This window comes from Canis lupus, chromosome 30, assembly GCF_011100685.1.
Source record: "Canis lupus familiaris isolate Mischka breed German Shepherd chromosome 30, alternate assembly UU_Cfam_GSD_1.0, whole genome shotgun sequence".
In the NCBI taxonomy this organism is placed as follows: domain Eukaryota; kingdom Metazoa; phylum Chordata; class Mammalia; order Carnivora; family Canidae; genus Canis; species Canis lupus.
Window position 1 is genome coordinate 16,185,550 of NC_049251.1, and position 26,145 is coordinate 16,211,694.

Genomic DNA, 26,145 nt, shown 5'->3' on the forward strand with positions numbered 1-26,145 from the left:
GTTATGAACACTTATGTGCTCAGGTCTGAGAATTCTATGGTAGATATTTTCAGGGCTTCAGAGAAATAAAAATAAGTGGAAGACTAAAATGCCACTAATTAGGAATCTATATTCCTCAAGTTTAAGTTTTCACATTGAAAAAGGACCTGTGTGTTTATCATCTATAAACAATCTCTCTCCCACTTTATTCAAGGGTGATACTGGTGTCCTAGGTGTCCCCTCATGGAAGAACAGAGATGGACCATTGAATCAATTCCCTGTAGCTTCCCTCTGCTGCCTGTAAAGAAGGGAGGTCCACGTGGACTTGGAGTTGGGAACCTGCGATCAGATCTGTGTACAAATCCTGGCCTGCCACCTTTGTGTGATTTGAACTGTAACAACTATTTTCTTATCTATAGTAATAATATTTATGTTTCAGAAGACTGTGAAGAAGATTAAGCAGGAGAATGGGATTATCTGAGAAATAATTCATTTGCATAGTAAATGTTCAATTAACAGGAGCTATTGTTACTCTGAAAATCAGAAACCCTGACCGAGGCAAGTGGGCCAGGTTTGCCTTCAGTAACTCTAACCTCTCTTCTTAATTCTTCTAGAGATTCTCTTTTCTCCAAACTCCAGTGCTTCTGGCTTTAAGATGGCCTGCTTTTCTTCCACTCTTTCCCTCTTTCTTCTCTCTTTATTTTTTTTCTTTCTTTCCTCTTTTTTCTCTTTCCACCCCTCCTTCCTCTAGACAGACAAGGAAGTATCTGATATTTCCTTTACGTCCAGTCAAATCTTTGTTCTCATATATCCTGAAAAATTGCATTTTAATCGGTCTTACTGTAGAATGAAAGACTTTGCCTCAGAGAATGCTGGAGTCAGGTCTGGGTTCCAATCCCGGATCTGGGACTTACTTTGTGACCTCAGGCAAGTCACTTAACATCTGAGCTTCATCAGTAAAAGGGGACAATAATACCTACTACATAGTGGCACCGAGAGGATTAAATACAATGCATGATATCATTCATAGTGGTGATGATGACACAGATTTCTGAAGGCTCCCACCAAGGGCAGGCCTGCTTTGGTAAGGGGTAAGATGGGCATGTAACTAAGACAGGAGGGATAGTCGGGTACCTCAATCAAATTCTTCTCACTTCCTTTGCTCAACTTTAATCTCCCTTTATCTATTTCTGCTTTTACATCCATTCAATAAAAACTTATTTGTGTCTAATACTGCAGTTTAAGTTGGAGTACAGCAGTAAACAAAGCATGCCAGAACTTGGAAACTGCTGTTTATTCTCACTCACACCTACTCTGCTTCCAGACCTCCATCTCCAGCCTGGAATCTCTCCTACGTTGTTCTCTTGCCAAAAATGTCCTCAGTCTCCTTGCTGTTTCAGCACCTTCCAGCACTGACAATTAATGGTAGGGGGTATGGGTGAAGGCGGGGAAAAATCAGGTAAAGTAGAAATCTATGGGACAGGAGTATGTGGAGAAGATCTAGAGGATGTCAGCTTGTACATGGCAGAGGGCACACCCACCAAGTAGTGAGACCCAGCACCTCATCTTTACAAGTACAGCTCTGTGTATGCATTACTGCTTCTCAAGTGTGCCTAACTACCCTGTAGCCCAATAACAGTGTTGTAGGAAATGCCCCACATTTTTCATGGAACACTCACAAGTTCCTTAAATAAAAATCACGGAGTCGGGAAATAAGACTACTGGATCCTAGTCCTAAACCTGCAATGCAGTCACTGTGTGATCTTGGTCAAATTGTGGGCCCCAGTTTGCTATATCAACTTTAAATTATATGGTTACAGTTTTAACATATGACCACCAATTCTTTGAAATTCTGCTAAGAAATGGAGAATAATTCTCCCCTTAAGTGAATAGGGCTGGATTTAGTGACTCACTTCTAATGAATAGAGTATGAAAAGGGAAACATAGTTTACAATGGAGAAACCTGAAAAACATCATCTTAACAAGTAACCGAGGTCACCATCACCAGTAATAAGTCATGCTGGTATCACACGCTCCCTGATAGGAAATGACAAGAAAGGCATATCACCTTTTTGTGATTCTTCCCCCAAATCCACGATCTCAGTCTGTTCCTAAGAAAGCATCAGAAAAATCCAGAAACATTCTACAAAATACCTGACTACTGCTCTTCAAAAGTGTCAAGGCCATGAAACACAAGGGAAGACTGGAATGTAAGATCCTGGAACAGAAATAGGTAAGTAATGGAGAAACTGAGGAAATTTGAATCAAATCTGTACTTCAGTTAATAGTATCATACCAATGCTAATTTCCTAGTTTTGACAATTGCACAATGGTTATGTAAGATGGTAATGTTAACATTAGAGAAAAGCTAGGTGGGCAGGACAATGGTTGCCCTTGAGGACATAGAGGCAGAGAATGGATCTAGTGAGACAAATAGCCAATTAGGCCTGAATCAAATAGACCCAGATAACCTCACCCATAACATCTTGAATGAGGGACCAATGGTTACTTTGAATCCTAAGGAAGAATCCCCTCTGAGGAAGTACAGGTATCATTCTTATAAAACCCTACCATAAAAAGTAAGAAATTTTGAATGGTTTATTTTGAAAATTTCAAAAGATAGACTGTAAAATTCTGCCTTTTTTTGTGAATAAACAATGTTTTTAAAATAGAATTGTTTCTGTGGTCTCAATTTGTGAGAAAACAGAAATGTAATTATGACATCCAACAGAAACTGTGTACTTTATGGGGAAAAGAGCTTCTAAATCTAAAATTAACATAAAAAGACAGCACTGGCCTTATTACACTAGCATATAAGAAAACAAATTATGATCAAGAAAAAAGAGAAAAAGATGTATAGGAATATCAACAGACTTTTTTAAGTTAAAAAAATAACATTAACCTAGAATTGATTTTGAAAAATAGATTCACTAAACATGCAATGCCTCATATCTTTTCCAGGTATTTTTTTACCCTTATTTTTTAAAAGATTTTATGTATTTATTAATGAAAGACACAGAGAGAGAGAGAGAGAGAGAGAGAGAGAGAGAGAGAGAGAAGCAGGCTCCATGCAGGGAGCCTGATGTGGGACTCAATCCCAGGTCTCTAGGATCAGGCCCTGGGCTGAAGGCGGCGCTAAACTGCTGAGCTGCCCGGGCTGCCCTATCCTTATTCTTATAGCGAATGATGTTAATGACAGTTTAAAGAATATTTCCCATTTGCTTTTTATTTTAGACACTGGCCTTTTGTCTCGGTTATTACTTTTCAAATGATCTCTTAGAGCAGTAATTAACAAGCCTGACCTAGCAAATAAGCTATTACTCCTAAAGAGATATCCCACAACTATCTTCTCCATCAGGAAGAGAATCCAGAGAACTGGAAATGTGCCTTCATGTCAGGGAGTAGATCACCTAATTCTCTAGGCTAGAAATATATAAGAGTATACAGAGAGTCTGCTCAGTGATCAAAAGGCAACAAAACAAAACAGGTTGTAGTGTTCAGCATAGTGGCAAGAACTATAAGATGGAACAATAGCTTTTATGAGGTGATATACACCTTATCCCAGTAATAGACTATCATAGTGAATGTCTTAGCTATGCCAGATGCTTTCAACTCACTCCATTATTTCCTTCTCTGCCACAGAATTGAAAATAGAGGAACAAGACATGGAAGGTTCGCAAAGCAACGGAAGGCTTTATTTAGTTGCAAGACAAATAGAACTCTTTTCTAAGTGGAGAAATCTGGTTCTGCTTTTGGATGCTGTCTGATTCTGAATTGTGAACTCCCAAGATGTCAAGTGTTAGATGTCTTTGGAGTAGACATAATAATACTCATTTAGATGGACCAAGGAATGGCAGAGACATCCTTTAAAAGCAGTATGTTGATATTTGGTTCATGTAATGTAATGTTTATTTTTGAGTCATGAAGAGAAAGTCTGAGGTTTAATGACATTCCTTGTTGGAAATTAGCAGCTAAGATTTGTAAAAATGATTGTTTATAGGCTACAAAAAGGACTGACCAAAGGCAATTTAAACTCTAAAAATCAAGTCTTTGACTGATATTTGTTCCTTAAAAAAAAAAAAGAAAAATAAAAACAGATCACATTGCTTACTGTATCCACCCAAAGGTATAGATTTTAATGACTAGGAAAGCTTCTGTGAACTCTAACTCAATATCGAATGGTTTTGTCCACCATTTGCATTAAAGAGGAAACAAACACTCAAGATACCCAGTGATGTCAATGGATCACCAAAAATCACCCCTACCAGAAGAGCTTCTCTGAATTTAAGGTTCAGATGTGCCAAAATATAACACTGAACTTGGATAATTTCACAGATATGTACTGCCAAATAAATTTTAAATCTTACTTTAAAGCTGGAAGTTATTTAGTCATAGAAATCATGGGAAAGTTCCTGCTACCATTGGAAAACTTTTCGTTTTCAAACCCAAAAAAGAAACAGTAGTATAATCATTTCTCTTTATATACAATGCTCAATCCCAAGAAGTAATCAATTGTGAGGTTTCTACTAAAACAGAGGTTATGGACACCTAATGCTAATCTCCCACATCTGGTCATTTACATTAAAGCTTTCTGTTTTTATCTCACAATGTGTAGTTAAAAAGAAAACCCCAGGATTCCTTTAGGATTCCCCCCCACCCCCAACAGGTAGGCAAAATCAATTAACAGTGGAAACGAATTTTAAAAGTTTTAAAGTCATCAGGTTAAGACATTTTCAGCAACAGGGTTACCTGCACACTGACCACAATGACCAAAGATGTAGCCATGGTAACTGCAAAAGACTGGTAGTCAGCTATGAGCTGCCCATCTTCTCCAGCCACATTGTAAAAGGCTCCATAGGGGATGAAGAAAAGGACCAATGATGTGTAGATGCCATGTGCCATGCAGATGAAAAATTTATGCTTGTTAAACAGTAGGTTCAGCTGTCCAGGTTCATACAGCTGGGGATAGTCCATGCTGCTCTGGTCACTCACATCCTGTCAACAAAGCGTTAGTTCAGTAGAGAAGGCTTGAGAAGAAGTCAGAGAGGTGCTGAATTCCCCATCTCGGGAAATAGTAAGCACATGACCAAGCACACCCTAATAAATACTATTCATTAACCTGTTTTCATGATAATTGAGAAGATAATGATCCCAATTTTATTGAAGACGAATTTGGGTCTCCAAGAGAGTCATGAGAGATCATATAGCTCTTAGAACCAGAACTTGCACCCAGATCTTTGGCTTCAGGTTGAAGTTTCTTTCTTCAACTCTCCTGCAGCTGCACTCATGCTCCCAGAATTCTAGTATATCACATGCAGCCAGTGGGACCCAGGGATTAATTGACAAGGCAGTGAGGGTAGTGGCCAGGAGATGGCAGCAGAGAGCCGCAGAGTAGGATTTTGGCCAATCTGAGTCCCTAACTATGAGAGGAGGGAGAGTAGAAGAAGAAAGGGGAAAGTGGGAAATTGCAAATGGGATTCCAGTGGGAAGGAAGCTGAGCCTGAAGAGCTGAGTGCTATATCCAGTGAGGATTCCAAAACCAGCTGTTCCAGACAAAAAATTTAGACAGAATGAGAAGCTATGTTTGGCTCCAACAGGGAGCAAACTAAAACAGTGCTTCTCAAACTTAATATACACATAAATCACTTGGGGAGTAAATGATGATTCAGCAGGTTAAGGGTAGGGCCTGAGACTCAGCATTTCAAATTGGCTCCAAAGTAATGCTAATGACCACACTGTGAGCACCAAAGCCAAATGCCCAAACCAAAAAGGAGGCAAGGACTGACCACTGGGGACATCAGAGGACCAGGAGTAGAGGAGAAGCAGCTAAAAAGGGAGCAACACTGGCATGAACTCTGAGGACAGACCAGGTGCCCCTTCCTGCTTGTGGGATGGCCCTGGTCTTGTTGAATGGGGTCCCATGAAGAACACAGACATACTCTCTTTGGGAAGTACCATTTTGAAATTTTGCTGGTGCTTTCTCTTCCAGTCAGTGGCTGGTGAAATTAAATGCCCAGGCTTTGAAACCAAACAACCCTGAGTTCAAACCCTGGTTCTGCTGCTTAGCAGGTATATGGTCTTAGACCTGTTACATAACCTGGCTGAGCCTCAGTTTCCTTATCTTCAGACATGCAAACAACAGCACCTCCCTCACAGGGCCACTGTCATGATTAAGTTCATGTATACAGCAGAGTTTTTGCCACACCATAAGTAACAACAGATGCTTCTATAAATAATAACACGTAAAATAATGATGATAATAAATAACAATAATAGTAATGGCAGAGCAATCTCAGAGTCAGGTGGCTTGGCACTAGGCTGAGTTCTGTCACACACTAGCTGTCTGACTTTACAGCCATGACTTGAGCCTTAGTTTCCTCCTTATAACTTGAGTGGATCATAGACAATCATGGAAGCCTTGCAGCCTAACATTCCATTATCCTGTGATCAGTGCAGGGGCCAAAGTTGACAAAGTGGGAAAGGACAGGGGCAGACACTTAACTTGATGGCAATAAGGGGCCTTATATTTTTTTGAATTGTACAATAACCATCTTTTCCCAGAAATTGCTTTATTTTTATTATTTTATTCTGGAGAGCTACAAAGAACCAAGTAAAGAAACACTTATAAATATGGGCACTTGGAAAGTGCTTTATCCTTTACATCTAAAGTCTTCAGGAGTTCATTACTTTTTTATAGAATTCCACAAAATATGTTGTTCACAAGCTGCCCTTTTTTACATACAAGAAGTGAGACAGTTAACAAAGGCACAGAATGGGAGACTGGAGTGAGTTCATCATGTGAAGATTTATATTTTGCAGTAGACAGCTTGCTTTGGGCCAGAAAAATGAGGTCTAGCAATCGGGTCTAATGACAGCCTGGAGAAAATCTGATCTTCTCAAATATCCTTCCAAAAAAAATTCTTTAATAATACACTCTAACTGTGCCATGGAAACTCCTCTGGCTAGCCTTCCGCTTCCTCATGGGCAGCCAGACTTCTTCCCCCTTCCAGGAAGTACCTTCCAAGGCAATGAGTATGCCAAGGATCCACCATTTTTGTAATTGATTCCCTCCCTTCTCTCTTCTCAAGCACTTAGAGTTAGACAAAAGTCTGTGCCCCTTCTCTCCATGGCTGTGGAGCTGCATGTCTTCCTCTCCCATTGGCAGGGCACTCCACTGGACTCTAGTTCCTGTTCTGGCCTGTGCTGGCCAAGGAAATCTCACCACAAATGCTGGACTTCTGCCTTCCAACAATGAGTTCCATCATTTTCTATCACTGCATGGTTCTCTGCATTCAGAGGCTAATGCAGCATTTCCCAGTGTGTAAACCACAAGGCACTAGTTCTAAGGCATATTAATAGGTACTATATGAAAAATAAATAAATAGAAGTACAGTCATATAAGCCTCGGAAATGCCAGCCTAAAATAAAATTAGAGACCATTTCACATAGGACCTCTCAGAGACTTTAGAGAAATAATGTGGGATGTCAATCTCAAAGAGGAGGGTAGCCAAACTTTGATCACAAAACTGTTTTTGGGAGGGTGAGGATCTGGACAAGGTTTTTGATCCATGCAATACCTATTAAAACAACTGAACTTCTAGGACTCTCCATGACTTGTATTTTCTACTTAGAAGCTAGAAGCACTAAAAAGCATCAACAGAGCAAAATAAGTTATAAAGACAGAGAAAAATACGTACCTGGTCAAAAATGCCCATAGCTAAAACAGGCAGTGATGTGTAGACAATGTTAAAAAGGGCAATGAACCACTGGTCATAAACAGTCTGAAAAGAAATAACATATCAGTGAGAAACACCATCCATAGAAGAATATGCCCTTTTAGTTTCTTGGGTTAAATATTTCAATTTCCTGAGATGGATGAGAGTTTGATATTAGAGACAGACATGAGTTCTCCCCTAGGCTCTGTCTCTTATTGGGCCTGCTACCTCAGAGAAATACTAGAACCCTTTAAACTTCAATTTCTTCATCTCTAAAATAAAGCCATGCTCTCCTTGCAGAGTTGGAGTGCAGATGAAAGGAGAACACCCAACACAATACTAGATATATAGAAGCCTTGAAACCCCATGGTGGGCTATTTTATTTTTCAGGTTTTCAATGGCTCATATATCCAGTTATTTGATCTAAGTGATAAACAAAGGACCTACTAAAATCATCAGAGGGCAATGCAGAAATGAACCAGTCAGCCCAACCCTGTGTTCAAATGGAGAGTTTTTTCTTGGGAGTGGTTTAAAGCAAAGTGGTCATGGAGCCAGCTTCTCAGTATACTGGGTACAAACAAGTTAGACAATTAAAATATCCCCTACACTTATATAGAGTACTTCCTTACATGAGCCTCACTAGAAGTCAATGAGGCATGTGAAACAGTTGTTATATCCCCATTTTGTTGATAAGTACATAGAGATGTAAAACAAAATATAATATTGTAGAGCTTTTCACATGCAAAGGCAAAAACTAAAACCTGTGTGTCCAGCTCCTAACCAACATCTGTTCAACCATTCTATCATCCATCCATTCATTCACTCAATATTTATCAAAAATCCGTGATGTGCCAGGTACTAGGTTTTAGGCAATGGTAATTAAACATGCTATAATAAGATACAAATATTTCAGAAAATTTGCATTCTGATGGTGGCAAAAAAACAGGCAATAAATAAGAATATAAATATATAGGGGATCCCTGGGTGGCGCAGGGGTTTAATGCCTGCCTTTGGCCCAGGGCGCGATCCTGGAGACCCAGAATCGAATCCCACATCAGGCTCCTGGTGCATGGAGCCTGCTTCTCCCTCTGCCTGTGTCTCTGTCTCTCTCTCTCTCTCTCTCTCTCTGTGACTATCATAAATAAATAAATAAATTTTAAAAAATTAAAAAAAAGAATATAAATATATAGAGGATGTGAGTAAGTGAGTAGGTAATAAATACTAGGGAGGAAGGGTAGATAGGAAATGTGGGATGATTGTAATTCTAATAAGGTGACTGGAGAAAATCTCACTAAGGAGTGACATTTGGAAAAGATCTAAAGAAAATAAGGGATCAAATTATCAAATTATGCAGCTTTCTGGGATAGAATGGAATGCTCATTCCATACTGCAAGTAGATCCCATGAGAAATCTCTGAGGAAGGAAAGCATCTGATCAAAGGACAGCAAGGCAGCCCAACTGGCTAGAGAAGAATGACCTGTAGGAAGAATAATGGGCATCAAAGGAATAAGGAGTTAGATCCATGGCTTATTCCCTAAGTGAAATGAGAAGATACTAGAGAATTGTGAGCTAAAGAACAACCTGATCCGATTTGTATTTTACCAGAATCACTCTGGATTCCGTGTGGAGAATAGACTGAAGAGGGGCAGTGGTGGAAACTGAGAACCAATTAGTAGACTACTGCAGTGGCCAGATGGAAGAGGGAGGTGGCTGGGTCAGGTAACCAGTAGGCAGACATACTGAATTCTGAATATATCTGAAGTGCATGTTCTTAGGGAAGTTCTGAAAGCAATGAGGAATCTAAAATGCAAACGTTCCAGACAGAGCAGCTAAAGGTAGGTTCCATATAGTTATGTAAATAAGGCAATCCATTAAATTATATCCTGTACATGGAGGTTATATCAAAAATATTTTGGTGTCTTCATTGCTAAATCTGGATTTGGACTACCCTGTCTTCACATCATTGTTTATTCTTGAAATGGGTGTGTATTTGTTCAAGGAAAGGGGAGATGAAGGCCAGTTTTGTAAGGCCAAATCTCAACCTGGACTGTTCTGTTGAAGTTCCACAGGTGGCTTTATTCAACACTGAACAAACCAGACTCTGTGAAATATACTGATTATTGTATTCTGAGCAAGGTTGGCCCTGTGGGAAGAAGTAAGGAAGTAAGGACATTTCTGCTGTCAATCATCTTGGGTAGAGTTCAATCTTAGGGCAGGAAAAAAAAAAAAGAGAACAGAAAAGGGAAAAGGAGGAGTGGGGTAGATGAGAGAGGGAAAGAAATTGTTTTACTCTTTGAGTGTCTCTTTGAGGCCTGGAATCCACGTAGGAAAGATCTGTTCAACATCATTCTCTTTGAGGGTAGGTCAAAGCTAAGCAGAAAAGTTGAATTCTACTACCAATAAATAGCTGAGCTAGGATTTAGACAAAGCAGCATCATCAGGGACTATACTATCAAGAGGAGTAGGCTTATGACTCAAAATAATCACTTCTAATAACCAGTTTTAAAGTTCCCTAATTGATAATTCCTTTTTATAATTCTTTGAGTTCTATTAAACTGTATTCGTTGAGTCCATTTGAACTCTGCTGCAAGAGTTTGAAAAGGCATCCTACATCAGTGATATGCTAAGTATTCAACAACAGGTTCTTAAAAAAAAAAAAAAAGCCCCAATGCATAGCTTTTGCTGATTTCTATGGTGTAAATATTTCTCCCGTGGCTGTTTATGCAATGATATCACTAAATGTGCAGTTGCAAAGAGATGTGACATAGTACACTATTATATAGTATTTCTACCATATATATCCAATAGATACAAATAACCTCAAGTACATAAACAGTAAAACAATTAAGAAATGGTGTGTTTTGATTATTTATAAATTTTGTTCCTAATATAAATTATAAGGTAACATAATTCAATCTTTAATAATGGTTGCATTTAAATACTAGCTCACATAATTTCTCAAAATTAAATAGTTAGCTCTTAAGAATCAATATGGGCCAGCTCTAACATACCACAGGCTATGTCTGTGCTTGGAGCAAAGTCATACAAAACAGCAACTGCTGGCCACCTGAAAGATCACAGACTTAATGTGGTAAGAGAGAACTTGCAGAAGGGCAGAGCTGTATCCCAGACTGTCAGGTAAACAAGCCTGGATTTATGGTGTTCATATAGGATGGGGGCATGTGCCAATACAACGGATTTGTACCAAGTGCCCACTGAAGATAAGGAAAAAAGTTGAGAAAAAAGCAAGGCACAGCACATCTTCATCAAAGCATCAGTGAACTAACAATACAGCAGGAAATTGCCTGTTAAGATCAGAGAGAGAAGGGATCCCTGGGTGGCGCAGCGGTTTGGCGCCTGCCTTTGGCCCAGGGCGCGATCCTGGAGACCCGGGATCGAATCCCACATCGGGCTCCCGGTGCATGGAGCCTGCTTCTCCCTCTGCCTGTCTCTGCCTCTCTCTCTCTCTCTCTGTGTGACTATCATAAATAAATAAAAATTAAAAAAATAAAATCCCTAAATATTAAAAAAAAAAAAAAAAGATCAGAGAAAGAATTAGAACTTAAGAACTACTTCAAAGGGGATCCCTGGATGGCTCAGCAGTTTAGCACTTGCCTTTAGCCCAGGACGTGGTCCTGGAGACCCAGGATCAAGACCCAGGATCGAGTCCCACATCAGGCTCCCTGCATGGAGTCTACTTCTCCCTCTGCCTATGTCTCTGCCTCTCTCTCTCTCTCTCTCTCTCTCTGTGTGTGTGTGTATGTGTCTCTCATGAATGAATAAATAAAATCTTAAAAAAAAAAAAACTACTTCAAGGCCTAGAATAATGTTATCTTTTTGCAGGGACCGTTTATTTCCTTGTACCAGCTCAGCTGCTGAAGATGGGATGAAGGCCTGACATTTTGGGGGTTAGCCAAGCTGTCCTGCCATAGTGCATCCTGTGACCCTACTGCCAGGAGGCTTCCCTTGGGTCTCATCCCAGAGTGGAATGTGTTCCATTAGAAAATCTACCTTTGATGGGCATGGAAACAACCTAGTCCTCTTGTCCTAGGAAACAACGAAAAGCAGATGATCACAGGCTTCTCAGTTGCCTCCTATAGACCATTAGCAGTCCTAAGGCCTGTGGTTCAGAGCAGTGCAAACTCCCAGGTTCCCAGCTCAGGACAGGAATAGTAACAGGGTCTCAGATGCCAATTCTCATCTACCCTAAAAGTCTACCAAAACTGCAGCTTAGCCTCTCTTCTCTTTCTTTGGATGAACAACAGTTCCACTTCTCGATATACGTCCAGAATATCTGCCTTCATGCACCAGGAGACATAAGAAAATGCTCATAGAAGCTCTGGTTGTAATAGTCTCAAGCCAGAAACCACTAAAACATCCATCAGGAGTGGAATGCAGAAAGACACTGTAGTATATTGACATAATAGAATGCTATAGAATACTGAAAAGCAAGGAATTACACCTATATATATTTTAAAAATTACAAATGAATTTTTAAAAATGTATAAGGTTGAGCAGAAGAAGCCAGACAAAGAACTAAGATTCCAATTAATAAAATTTTAAAATGTGTCAATCTGCTCTGTGTCGTTAGGAAGCAATGCTCATATGGAAAATTTATAAAACAAAGCCATAATGTGATTATAAAATGTCAGGGTAATGGTTACCTCTAAATGGTAAAAAACAAAAAAACACATGACTGAAAAGCAAGGAGAGTTTTGGAGGTTTGGCAACATTCTGTTTCTTGCAGCAGATTACGGCTACATGGGTACTCATTTTATAGCCATTTGTTAAGCTGACATTTATGTATTATGTACTCCATAGATTTGTTATGTTTTAAAATAAAAAAGGAAATATGCGGCCTTCTGTTTTAGTCACTCCCTGGTGAGACTTTAGACAGTGTGAGGATTCTAAAAATCTTGACATCCATATCATACCCGAGGCACCTCTATCCAAAAAAAAAAAAAAAAAGCTGACACAAATCTTCAACTATTTGATTGATGATGGCATCTAACTTTCATTCCTCAAATATATCAATTCATGTCACAATTACAGTATGGAAAATATACAAGGGGGGAAGCAAACTGAGGTCTTGTAGCCCCAGGCAGAACCTGATGCTGTCAAATCACTTCTTCCTCATCTCCTCTACCATTCAGCTTCCACTCACGGAGAAGAGATGATTTCAGGTATTAGGAAGAAAGACTGAATCTGAGAAATCATGGCATGAGTAGTGGATGGTCTGGCACAAAGTGCCATCATTACCACTAACAGCATTAAACCTAACACCAACAACACTAACCTAACACTAACAGCATTTAAACCTACAGTTATTAGGCAGCAGCATTTGTGAGTTGGTACTTGATAGGAAACCTCCTTTTACAACTGGAATAAAAGAGGACGGGAAAGGAAAAGTCAGTGAAAAAGTTTAGAAGAGTTTTTGCAATTTCTTGGAAGAGTTTCTACTGCCACTCAGAATCACAATAACAAAAACTAGCTGATACTTACTGAGCACCTGCTGTGTACCAGGCACTACTTTAAGGACTTAACATATACTGACTCCTTAAATCCTCACAATAACCTTATGGGGTTGGTACTATTAGCAGACCTCAATATAAAGATGAAGGAACTGAGGCCCATCAAGGTTAGGAGATTGCTCAATGTCATATTTGTAACACAAAGATTTTTGAAGTATGGCCTAGCAATCTTTCAGGGGATCCACATGTCAAGACTATTTTTACAATGATATAAGCAGTTATGTATAGTTCCTTTTTCCTCTCATTCTCCCATGAGTGTATATGACTTGTGATGCCATAATCAACTGGATGCAGAAGCAGATATGAGAACGCAGATGCCTCCTACTGCCCCAAATAGTAAGAGATTAAGTATTAAAAATGCCACTTTTCTCACTAACTTATTTTTTATTCTGGAAAATATTATCTTTATTTTATCTTAAAATACGTCATTTAGGTAAACATGTCATGGGTTCTTTATTTCTTTATGAATCAATAAAGGAATGTTTAAGTGTTTTCTCCATTTTAATTTCTCCCAATATGATAAATATAGATAGATAGGGGCCTAGATCACAAAGGTTTCAGAAGCACTGGCTGAGCAAGTGTCAGGGCCAAGTTCTAGCCCTGGTACCCTTACCTCAGCATTCACAATAGTGACCACTGCATGAAACCACCTCTCAATCAATGATACCATTTGGCAAGTTTCCTTAAAGGCTGTTTCCTCACATTGCTTTATATAGTTGAGAGTATACAGGAAATACAATTTGTATGCTGGTTTTTGTCATTTAAAATGAAACCATTAACATTTACCCAGGCCCAAAGCCTCCCATGGCTTCCCATTTTACATGGGATGAAATCTACTCTCCAGGACAACCTACAACCTTCCCTGATCCCATGCCTGCCTACATCTTTGGCTTCCCGCCCTCCCTCCCTGGGCTTCACTGATTGTCTTTCTCAAGGACCAGGCTCATTCCTACCTCAGGAGATTTGCCTGCAGTGCTCTCTACCTTGAATACTTCAAGCTCAGTGTATTCATACGAAAGTATTCTCTGAATACCAAGCTCACAGCTCCAATGTTACACTCTCAACCAGAGTTTTTACATTAACCCATTCTTTCTTAATAACAATTCTGAAATTATTTTACCAATTTACTTCTTTATTATCTGCCTTAATCCCACCAGGATATAATCTCCATGAAACAGAGACTTATTCACATCTATAACTCCAGTGCCTAGAGCAATGTCAGACAACGATAAATGCTCTCTAAATATTCATTGAATTAATGACTTTACAACTCTTTGTAAATCTTAGATATTTAACTTGCTACTAAATGTTGCCTTAAGGATGTGCCATAGCTCCTCAAACTCAGTACATCCAGACCTGAACTCATTCTCACACCCCTTTAACCAGGCCCTCTTCTTACGTTCCTTATTTCAGTTTCTGACAGTGCTTCATTTATCCCAGAACCCAAGCCAGAAATCTGACATTTCTCCCTCTCTCCAACATCTCACATCAAATTAATCTCCAAATCCCACTGTTATAACCATACCAGATAGCTTCTGTTTCTGCCCAGGCCTTTACCTCTGTGACTTTCCTCCTGATGTCCTCCCTACTCGGATTCTTACTCCTCACCTGCTTCACTATGATTGATCCTTGAAGGGTCAGCCCAGGAACAGATCTTCCAAGAAGCCTTTCTGAGCCCTGCCCACTCCTACCCTCTAGGCTTGGGTTCCAGGCTACTCCTTGGTGGCCTCATGATATTCACATCTTACTGCTTCACATTTATCAACTTGCAATTATTTATGTGCTGGTTTCTAGCCCCACCCCACTAGGCTGCGAGCTTCTTGGGAGCAGGTTATAGGATTTATTCATCTGTGGGGGCCCAAGAACCTAAATCAGTACCTGGCACATGGCAAGCATCCAAAACAAGGACACTGGTTTCTTAAGCTTCAAGGCACTGGAGTCAGAAGACACAACTATATAAGATATTCAATCGCTCTGAGTTTTAGATTCCTAGGTTACGAAGTGGGAATTTGGAAGAGCCTTTTATATATCTTCAAGCGGTATGTTTAATGGATAAAGAAAAAGGTATATTTCTCCCTGATGATAATTTTTATGAAAATACAATTCTTTATTGCTACAATCATGTTTTTTATAACCTACTATATTAATGAAATCAATAGAAAATTAGAACAAATTTAAATAAAACTGAATATCTTGATATAGTTAATCATTTTCCTCATGAAAACTTAATTATATCAATCACTCTTTAGCTCTAGTTTTGCTCAGGCTCTGCCAAAATGTGTAAACCTGAGTCATTCACCTTAAGAAGAAAAAAAAAAAAAAAACACCTTCCTGGGTTATATGCATTGGTTTAACACAGTTTAGGCTTTAGGAGCTTTCATAAAAATTAAAGTCACAACAGTATTTCTTCTACAACAGGCTTCTTCCTCCCCTTATAAGAGGTCTCCAACTACTCAAATAATTATCCTAGTAAATGCTCCACTTCTCCTTATATGCCCTCAGAAAGTTTTTAAGGCCCCCTCTGGTGATTAGGACCAGCTGGGATGGGGCACACTAGCCCAGATGATGACCCACATGAAACTTATCCTGGCTTTTCCCCTTCCAGGCTTCCTCAAGCCCTCTACTACCTATCTCCACAACCTCCACCTCAAACACACATGCACCCACATGTAGGTTGACCAGATGCCCCAAAGAGATGGGAGGATTAGAGGAAGGAGGGAAAATGATTTCTCTGGAGCCTCTGGTGTAGGAAGCATTCTGGCCTAGAATTTTGGGTGACTAGACCAGTCAAATGGTGACAGCATCCTGATTTTGGATGACTCAAATCATTTATATAAACAAAAGCTCCGTAAAAAAGTATTTGTTCTAAGGCCCTTGTACTCCTAGGGGAAGCCATACCCGCCCCCCACTTCTAATTTTTTTTTTCCTATCTCCCATATTCTGAATAAAACAGAAGAGCCATATTCCTGTGAGATATCACTAGTCTGTTTTGAACCATGTAAGTGTCTCTTCACATATCAGAAAAAAAGGAAGAGAAGAGTTCTCTATTTCTCCAACTTTACTGTTTTACTATTTAAGGAAAGCTCTTCCTCACTCCCTTCTTTGTGGGAGTAATTTATCAACCTTATCAACCATTTTATATAGAGTAAGAATACACCAGCTACAAATTACAGTCTAACAGCTTGAGGAACAGACAAACTATGATTTATAGAATACCACATTTAAAAGGACCTTAATAAGGCTCTTAAACAGTTACAAAGGGCTTTCCGCTCTGAGACCATTGGCTTAGCTCCTTGTTCAAATGACAGGATGGACTACCTCTTTGGAGACATGGACTCTGCCTGCCCCCCTCCCCCCCCCCCCCACCGACTTTTGCTGTGTGTTATAAGGGAAAACTATATAGTGATATTTTTCTTTTTGGCCTTAAAAACATTTGTCATTTAAAGAAAACACATTGTGGAATAAATATGAGGTGCTCAGTCTCAGCACATCTGTTCCTGATTTGTGCAATTAACAGAAACCCACTAGCGAGAGCCAGGAGGAATGGCCCCAGCCTGAGCACCCACCCTTTCCTGAGTTTTCCACAGAGCACATCTGGAAGGCAAGGGGGAGAGGAACTGCCATGCCAGGTTGAGAAAGACTCATAGGTAACCACATCCATGAAGTCATCAAAGCCTGGAGATTAGTCTCACTCTTTCACGTAATTTTCAAAATTTTTCATTGTGAGTTTTCTTATATTGTTTGACAGAACTAAAGTTTTTCTGGACTTGACAAGATAATTGTTTCCATATCATAGCAGAATTTAAAAAAAAAAAAACCACACAGCTCTGTATCTCACTGACAATGATAAATTGTCATCAGATAATATCATCCCACAAGTACACAGTGCCAGTAGTTGCATAGTTTCAAATGTGAATTTCCTAAATAGGGCTTCAACCAGTTTCGACCAATGGTGGTTGGTCTTTTGTTTTGTTTTGTTTTTTTTGTTCTGTCCCTGCTGGGGGATGGTTCATATTTATTAAAAATACTGAGGGCATAGGATGCTTTTAAAGTAAGTTACTCATACATACAGTGCACACAAGCCCACAGTGCACTCCATGAAAATCATGCAGGCTTTGATAACAGATTGGGATAAGGTATATCCTTTACAAGACTCCGTGATTCAGTTTAGAGACTTCTCTGACCTTTACCCAAACCCCTCTGGTCCAGAAATCTTGTTGGAAATCTCACCAGGACAGATTATATTTAAATTCTCTCTTAGTAGCAGTTTGGTAGGAGTGTTTGCTGGAAATAAATAAATAAATCAATAAATAAGTTAATTAATTTTTAAAAAATGGCTTCAAGCTTCCAGATGATTCCAGGAGGCCGTCTGCCCTTTCTAAGGGCCTAATCTTTAAGAGACCCCCTCCCCACCAAGACCTTAGTTCTTTCTCAGAAAGAGCGGATTTTCTCCTCATCGTCATATTGCACGGAGTGTTGCTGAATGTTTCTCCTTTAGATACCAAACAAAGCAAACACTTTCCTGATATGGGGTTGCATGAAAACAGTTTTTTTTTTTTAAAAAAAGAAGATATAGCCATATTCTCTTCCAAGTCTGTGACAATTGAAGTGGCTACTTATCAAGCAGAATAGAGGGAGCACTAAAAAGAGTCAGAAAACATGGGTTCTACTCCCAGCCTTGCACATCACTGATCCTCAGATCTTGCAGGACTCAGGCTCCTTCTCTGACATTCCCTAACAGAGCAAAGATTCTAGATTTCAACAAAACATACACTTTTTTGTTCTGTGTCCCAGCTGTTTCTCCAAAGAAAGTCCACGCAGCAAAGCAGGCAATAGGGGTATGGTCTCTCCCAAACAGATTCTTTCCCCATGTATCCCAAAACAACCACAACAGAGGCAAAGCACTGCAATAAACCAGGAGAAGGTCCACAAACCAAGTCAAACCTGCATCACACTGTCATTCATCTGAGATGTCCTAGGGCCACCACCATCTGACATATAGTGAATGGTCCCACCCCCCAACCCCCTGGAGCTTCACACCACAGCTGTATTGATTTACACATCTGCCCAGACCACCTATCAGGATGGAGCATTGGTGAGAATCTCCTGGAGCTATCATCAGAGAATAAGAGCCCGGATAAAATTCACCAGGCCCCCAGAGACAGGCCAAGGTAATAAAGAAATAGCACATGTCACTTCATTAAGAAATTAAACTGGTGTTTTTAAAGTCAACAATGTGTCTAAGAAGGCACATTCTGTTTACATTTGATCAGATGTTTTCAGCTGCAGAGTGGATGACTTCAAAGCAATCTGTTGAGAGGTGCAGGAAAGAAGTACTAAAGTGCTATGAATCATGCTGGGATTAGACAGGGATAGCCCCAAGACATGGCTCATCCATGACAAATTTAATTCAAAAAAACTCTTGGTGGAAAAATCCTTACTTTCTACCAAAGGTGGCTATTCAACATCAGTTTCACATTTATGAAAATAAAATTGTTTCCAGACTGTAAGTTCCCTGAAGGCAAGGACCGCCTCTCTCTGGTTCATTTTGGTGTCCTTGGAGATCACTTGGCTCTAAACTGGCCCTCAGTTTATTCTTGCTAAATGAATGAGAATTCAAAAACTCTAGGTTGTGTGTCAGAGGATGAGCGTGCGAGTCTCACTCCTGTGAGGATTGGACTGACAAGTGACTGGGGATTAAGCCTGCCAAGAGAGGGCCTCTAAGCACATGCCTCTCTCTATTCCTGAATCAGCCAGGCCCTAGAGTTTTCATTACTACTGGCTCCATTTTGCTGTGGAGCTTTCAGTTCCACTGAAGCAATTTAGGGGAGAGATGAAGAGGTAGAGAGACCTCAGATGGCCTACCTTCATTAACAGACTGGAAGTAAGTGGTTTCTAATGGGCTTTAAGGGCTACGAAAGCCTTGTCACCCAACACATGGCTTTGAAGGCCAAAGCCAGCTAACCAATTTCAATGGGTGGGGGAGGGGAGGAGCATCACTGCAAAAATGTCCCCTATTCAAAAATTCTCATAATCTGTAGATTAGTGTATCTCCCAAATATGCTGTTTTCTTTTCACTTGCCTGACTTAAAACATCGTGTCTTTGGAAAAACAGGGCTAAGAAAAAAATCCAAAGGATTTTTCAGTTACACTTGTTACTAAACAGGACCTTTTAGCAAAAGACGGAAAGGAAAAGAGATAACAATCCCTACCATTCCCAATTCCACATCCATGTTACCCTCACAGGCAGTCCCCAGATTGCTAGCACTCCAGGGCACACACATGTGGATGGGTCTGGGAAACACCAGTCTCCATCATCATAGTGGTATAATTCCTATTCTGTAAGACAGAGTCTTGCTGTACACAATACTGTTAAGACCTCCCCCTCCGACTAATGCCATGTGGTTTTTAAAAAGGGTTTCTGAATGAGTTGGTTTTAAATGGAATTGTAGAAATTGAAAAGAGATTTCAAATGCAGCTTATCTTCAGGTCAATTGGTAAGAGTTCGAATATGAGGTGAGGGTTTTCCTCCTGCTTCTCTAGAGTTTCACACCTTTACACAAGCCAGCCCCTAAATCCCTGCAGGGTAGTGAGATTTCACACCTTTAGACCGCCACTTGATTTTGAAAACACTCATAGCTTACTTGAGATTTATCAAGCCCCTGAAGTCATTCCAGGTCCTCACACATTTCTCCTTTTCCTATGTTCTCATGTTAACTTCCATTACAGTCTTCTATTGGACTTATTTATCCATTTCTTTACTTCCTGGATGAGAAAATGAGTTCCAGGTGGGTAGGACACTTGACCTATTCATCATTTTGTTTTCTCTTCCCAAGACCATAAACAAGTATTCTTACTAGCAATTTGACAATGTTGTGTGACTCACAGCTATGGGAAAGGAACAAATTATTCATTTTAAAATATCAACAACTTAAATGTTCATACAATCAGAAGAGTCAAATAATTTATAATAAATCCATATTTCAGAATGTCTTTAAGAAAAATAAAATTTTGGGGATCCCTGGGTGGCGCAGCGTTTTGGTGCCCGCCTTTGGCCCAGGGCGCGATCCTGGAGACCCAGGATCGAATCCCACATCGGGCTTCCGGTGCATGGAGCCTGCTTCTTCCTCTGCCTGTGTCTCTGCCTCTCTCTCTCTCTGACTATCATTAAAAAATAAATAAATAAATAAAAGAAAAATAAAATTTTGGGGGTGCCTGGGTAGCTCAGTCCATTAAATGTCTCTGCCTTTGGCTCAGGTCATGATCCTAGGGTCCTGGGATCCATTGAGCCCAGTGGACCAGCTCCCTGCTCAGCAGGGAATCTGCTTCTTCCTCTTCTGCTTCCCCTGCTTGTGCTCTCTTTCTTTCTCTGTCAAATAAATAAAATCTTTAAAAACATAAAATTTTTTAAAGAATGTAAAATCAGGGATCCCTGGCTGGCGCAGCGGTTTGGCGCCTGCCTTTGGCCCAGGGCGCGATCCTGGAGACCCGGGATCGAATCCCACATCGGGCTCCCGGTGCATGGAGCCTGCTTCTCCCTCTGCCTGTGTCTCTGCCTCTCTCTCTCTCTGTGTGTGTGACTATCATAAATAAATAAAAATTAAAAAAAAAAAGAATGTAAAATCAGAGATGTTTCTCAAAATATGGTAATTTTTTTGAAACAAGAAAGATACAAAGAATATGTTCTCCAATATATAAAAGGTGACATATATTCATGTATATTTTTATAATTAGAAAAAACTGAGGATACTGTAAAAGATTGCAGATGTTTAGATGTAAACTCCCCATTTTAGCATATGAAGAAGGCTATTTTGTCCCCTGGACGTTAAACAACGGAAGTTTTTGAAAGGGAGAAGCACATGAATAGCTTATTCCTATAGGGGTAGTATTCTTAGCATCATTTTGTCCTTCATACATCTTCCTGCTTCCAAAACACTGGAACCAGGATGAGTAGCGGGGTGATGTCTAGTTTTGCAACTGTTGTTGTAGAGACATCTATTCCAGAATTTCCCAAGTGGATTCTGTATGGCACCTGTTTTAAGGACATTGTGTATGTTGCTTGGAAAAGTGGGGTTCCATGCCAACTGAGTTTGGGGAATAATAACAAATCTCATTGACTCTAACACACTATTTATTGTGACATCATTATTGATGCCAAGTTTAGACCACATGGGGAATCTAACATTCTCATAAAACTATGGCAGCAAAGGGCTGAATCCTTAGTGTAAAAGATAGCAATGCAGGTCTGCATTCAGTCTGCCTCACAAGAATACCAATAAGCAACTACCTACACACTGGATAACATTATGAAAATCCCAGAACCAGGACCTGAAACTAAAGCACAGAGATTGAGAAGGACCACATTAGAAGGGCAAGAGAAGCAGCTTCACTCTGACCACATCCCCCTTCCCAAGGCCAGCATAGTGCCTCGCCAAGATGACCCTGGGGCCTGTGGTTTCTCCAGTGAGAAAAAGAGAACCCAAGGTGGATACCCAGCTCTTGCAGCACTGCAGGACACTTCCCAGGAGTCCTATTCGGGTCTTGCCTCATGAGGATTCCTGGGGGAATCTGCAGGGCTCAACCACTGAGGATCAGATGGAGATAGAAATAGGAGGTGAGGCGTATAGCAACCAGCACTCAGATTTTAATGGGCTCTAGTCCTACTGTTAGCAGCACTGAAGCAGAGATCTCTACTGGGGGTTCTGCCAATGTGCAGAGCCAAGTCAGTGATTATGTCTCGTTGAGAAGCTTGGATGGCAGTTCTGCCTGATTTGGGAACCCAGCTAAAGAGCTGTATTTACCAGGGGGCCCATTCAATGATCCCACGTAGGCAGCGAAGAAAATTCGCAGCTCCACCCAGCTGCTGAGTACAGCCTCTGATCCCACCCAACCAGAGAATCCGGGTAGCCATGGAGCCATCCTACAGTCCTGTTATGCAGGGACCCAAGCCAGCAGTCCTGTCTTATAGTTAAAGTACAGCCTCTGGCCCCACAAAACCAGGGGCCCTGAACAGCAACCCTGAGCAGCCTCAAAGCCCAGTCTATGGTACCACCCATCCAGGGAACCCAGCCTGTAGCCCCACCCCACAGCAGAGTTCAGCCTACAGAACTACCCAATTACTAAACACAGCCTACAGCCCCATCCTGCCAGGGAGCTCAGCCAGTGACTCTACCCAATCATGAAGCATAGCCTGCAGTCCTATATGATGAAGCCCAGGCAGTGACCCAGCCCAACTTCAGGGGCATACGCTATGGCCCTGCCTGATCACAGGGTATAGGGTGGGTCTCCACCCAATTGCCAAGCCCTGCCTATGACCCTGTATGAACACAGAGTCTAGTCAGTAGCACCATCTGGTTAGGGGGCACAGCCTGAGACCTTATTCGTACATGAGTAGTTGTAGATCCTAGTCCATAGTCCTGCTCAGTCACAGAGCCCAGCGAGGGATAGCCCCTTTGATCTCAGAACACAAACAGTGGCTTTGCCCAGCTGGAGACTCTGCAGGAAGCCCCACCTACCCACAGACACTGCCAGTTGACCCAACCAGTACTCCAATGGAGCTGATAGCTGTCTTTCCTTGCTGAAGCAAATCTGTAAAATCTGGAAGCAGACACCACTTACTCAAATGTGCAAATACCAACTCAAAGAATCAAGTATCATGAAGAATCAAGTAAAATAATACCAAAGGACACTAATAAAGCCCTAATAATCAAATGTAGAGAAATGGAAATCTATGAACTAACAAAAAAAACTCAGAGTAATTCCCTTAAAGAAGGTCAGTGAACTACAAGAACACACAGACAATTAAATGAAATTAGGAAAACAATGTATGAACAATATGAGAAGTTCAACAAAGAAATAGAAATCACCAAAACAGATATCCTAGCCTAAAGAATACAGACTAACCCGAAGAATTTAGGGAGGGCATCAATAACAGATCAACAGAGCAGAAGAAAATCAGTGAATCAGAACATGGATCATTTCAAATTTTCCAGTCACAATAATAGAAACAGAGAGTAGAATAGTGGTTTCCAGGGGCTCGAGGGAGGGAAAAATGAGTTATTTTCAATGCTTATAGAGTCTCAGTTTTATATGATGGAAAAGTTCTAGAGATCCATTGTACAACAATGTGAATATGCTTACCACCACTGAACTGTACCACTTAAAAATCACCAAAACTTTATGTATTTTTAATCACAATTAAATTTTTTCAAAAGTATTTTTAAAATAGTTGATATAGACCATGATTATAAAATCTACTTCATATGATTATTGTAAATATTGAGCTAATAACAGGCAAAATATTTAAACAATGCCTGGCACATAGTAAGTGCTATATAAATGTTCACTATAATTGCAATTTGTTTTATCCCTACTTGTTGGTGTCAACAGTATAATAGTTCCACCTAGGAGATGACACCATAGCACTGATGCCACTACATGCAAGCATTGTCACTGACTTGCTACCTTGAGAACTCAGTGTGACTATGGCATTGATTTCAAAATGTAGAGTGATGTGCTGTCTTGTGATGTGTGTGTGTTGTATTGTGTTAATATGGTAGTAAATTGAACCATAAATGATGTTATGTCTTACAACCAGATTTAAGCATTAGGTACTCATGTCTTTGGAACAATCATTGTTCTCCCATGTTATTATCTTTTAAAAGGTAAATACTGGTGAAAGGATTGGAAAGCCAATTGCTTAACATCTGACTCTGGCCAGTTTTATCAGATCTTGAAAGCAGAGCAGAAAATCACTTAAATGTAGAGGTTAGAAGTCACTGAACATTAGTTTCCAACTTCACAGTTTAACAAAGAAAACGTTGGCAGTAAATCTGCTATCCAAGTTCTGTGTGCTTGTAAATGCGAATCACTGACCACTCTCCTGTGTCCTAAGAGGTCTAAATCAAAGTATAGGTGTCCCTTCATAGTTCTGTGATTTTTCAAAAGCCCCAAACCTTTGAAATATGAAATAGGGAAAATTAGAAGCACTGCTTAGTGAACAACCTTGCTTCATTTTTATGTGGAGAAAAAGTCCCCAGCTTAAGAAGGCACAGGCCACATTCTAACATTTGTTTTTGTTGGACAAGGTGAGATTATGAGCAGGTAAATCCCACCTCAGCCTTCTCTGAAAGTGCTAAGAAAACTTTTGAGAAATTAAAATCAAGACTTGCTTTACTCCAATGTCTGGAGATTATAAAATATGTAACAAAAATATCAACATTGCCTGCTTTTGTTTCTGAGCATGTTATCCCTAAAAGAACATTAGGAATGGGTTTAGGTGTGCTCATTTTAAAAATCTCAACCTCTTAGATATAGGGAAAAATGTACAAAACCTATATTAATTACAAAAATGATTCACTAATCTCCCTTGGCACATTTAAAATAGCACCAAATGTTGCAATTTAATTCATCTCCATTGTTCTGGAGTAAAATGATTGAAAAAAATTAGCTTTATGTGTATCATTGAAACCAGTCATTAAATCCAAGAGGAAGGAAGAACAGTTGAAGAAATCTCTCATAAGAGTTATGGTTACCATGTCATTCTCATTCTCTCTCTCTCTCTCTCTCTCTCTCTCTCTCTCTTTCATAAGTATATGCAGATACTATTGGCCTGATGTTTCACAGTTGATAGCCAGGGTCAAAACTTTCCTAGTATCCAAGATATGGGGTGAAATAACTATCTTTTAAAATGAATATGAGTAGATAGAAAAATAGAATCCTGATTTATGAATTGCTATTTTTTCTTCCTTGTTGCCAACATTATCTATTGAATCAATATCTATTTTATCAATTTTTATCTGATGAAATACTGTCAAAACAGCTGTCATGTCAGGATAGCAATCACTTCCTAATTTAAAACACATTATTTTCAGCCCATATACAGTCTGTGTGTTAGATGAGTGACCATCTTTCCAGAGAAACATCAACATTTCTTGTTAGTGTTTCTTAGGCTTCTGTTCTGAATGAAAGCTCCACATCAAGCTTATCGTCATAGCAAAATATTTCAATAAAAAATTAAACACACAGGAAGGAGATTCATTGGTTACCTATATAAATAAAAATAAATAAACAAAATTCCAATTAAATGTATATTTTTTGTGTTTCAAGCTCAAGTCAACTATAAATTACATAATTTTCATGCTGTGACCTATATATGAGACATATAAAAATGCTATTTATTCATAAAGAGCCATGGAGAATAGTCATTTGCAATTCAGGGGGATCTAATAAAAGAAAGAAAAGCACTTTTTTACCAACCTGGGCTGAGAAACCACAGAAGAAACCAAACCAGAAATGCACAAGTGTGAATGCAAAATTCTTATAGAAGAAATAGCGTAAGAATTTGCACATTCGGAAATAGGACCACCTTCCATGAACAAGAAGAAGCCTTTGGAGGTATCTAAATTGTGCAAATGAATAGTCACTGGCTAAGACTGCCTGCAATCCTTCCTGGCCGCTGATGCCAACGCCAATGTGAGCACCTATAAAGGAAGAAAAGAAAGTTTTCATTCCCTAAACAAAGATACAGTCTCTTTTAGGTCATTATTTATCTGGAGAAATCTTATAGCTATAGCACTTATAATTTCTCACATATATTATCTTATGAAACACTCATTAGTTAGGTATTTACCCTAGTTTTCCAAAAGAATTTCAGTAATTTGTATAAGTTTTTACAATTTGTAATTGGCAAAGCTGGGACTAACCCCAGATTTGGGGACTGTGGATCCAGTATTCACTCCTTACACCATAGCTAGTTACCATACAATAGAAGGTGATCATTATCTTTTTCTAGCCTAAAAATGCACAGATGATTTAATTAGACAAAGGTTGGGTTTTTTTTTTTATGAATTCTAATAACGCCTAATGTATTAGACTCAGGAAGGATTCATTTTAGAACCAGTGGTAAAATTAAGTTACAG

At 39.7% G+C, this 26,145-nt stretch overlaps 1 protein-coding gene and 1 long non-coding RNA gene across 7 annotated transcripts in view; one reads left to right on the top strand and one right to left on the bottom strand.

The window, feature by feature from the left end:
- The window catches only part of LOC102155157, a 178,664-nt gene extending 174,343 nt beyond the window's left edge, over positions 1-4,321 (top strand). For both annotated transcript variants that reach the window (XR_005381648.1, XR_005381647.1), the window contains 2 exons: positions 194-2,212; positions 3,622-4,321. This is a non-coding gene — a long non-coding RNA (uncharacterized LOC102155157). The remainder of the gene's footprint in view (positions 1-193; positions 2,213-3,621) is intronic.
- The window catches only part of ATP8B4 (ATPase phospholipid transporting 8B4 (putative)), a 237,960-nt gene that overhangs the window by 10,702 nt on the left and 201,113 nt on the right, over positions 1-26,145 (bottom strand). For all 5 annotated transcript variants that reach the window (XM_038580388.1, XM_038580389.1, XM_038580390.1 and 2 more), the window contains 3 exons: positions 25,484-25,707; positions 7,677-7,760; positions 4,729-4,974 (listed from right to left, as the gene is read on the bottom strand). In XM_038580388.1, coding sequence (XP_038436316.1) covers positions 4,729-4,974; positions 7,677-7,760; positions 25,484-25,707 — 554 coding nt within the window. The remainder of the gene's footprint in view (positions 1-4,728; positions 4,975-7,676; positions 7,761-25,483; positions 25,708-26,145) is intronic.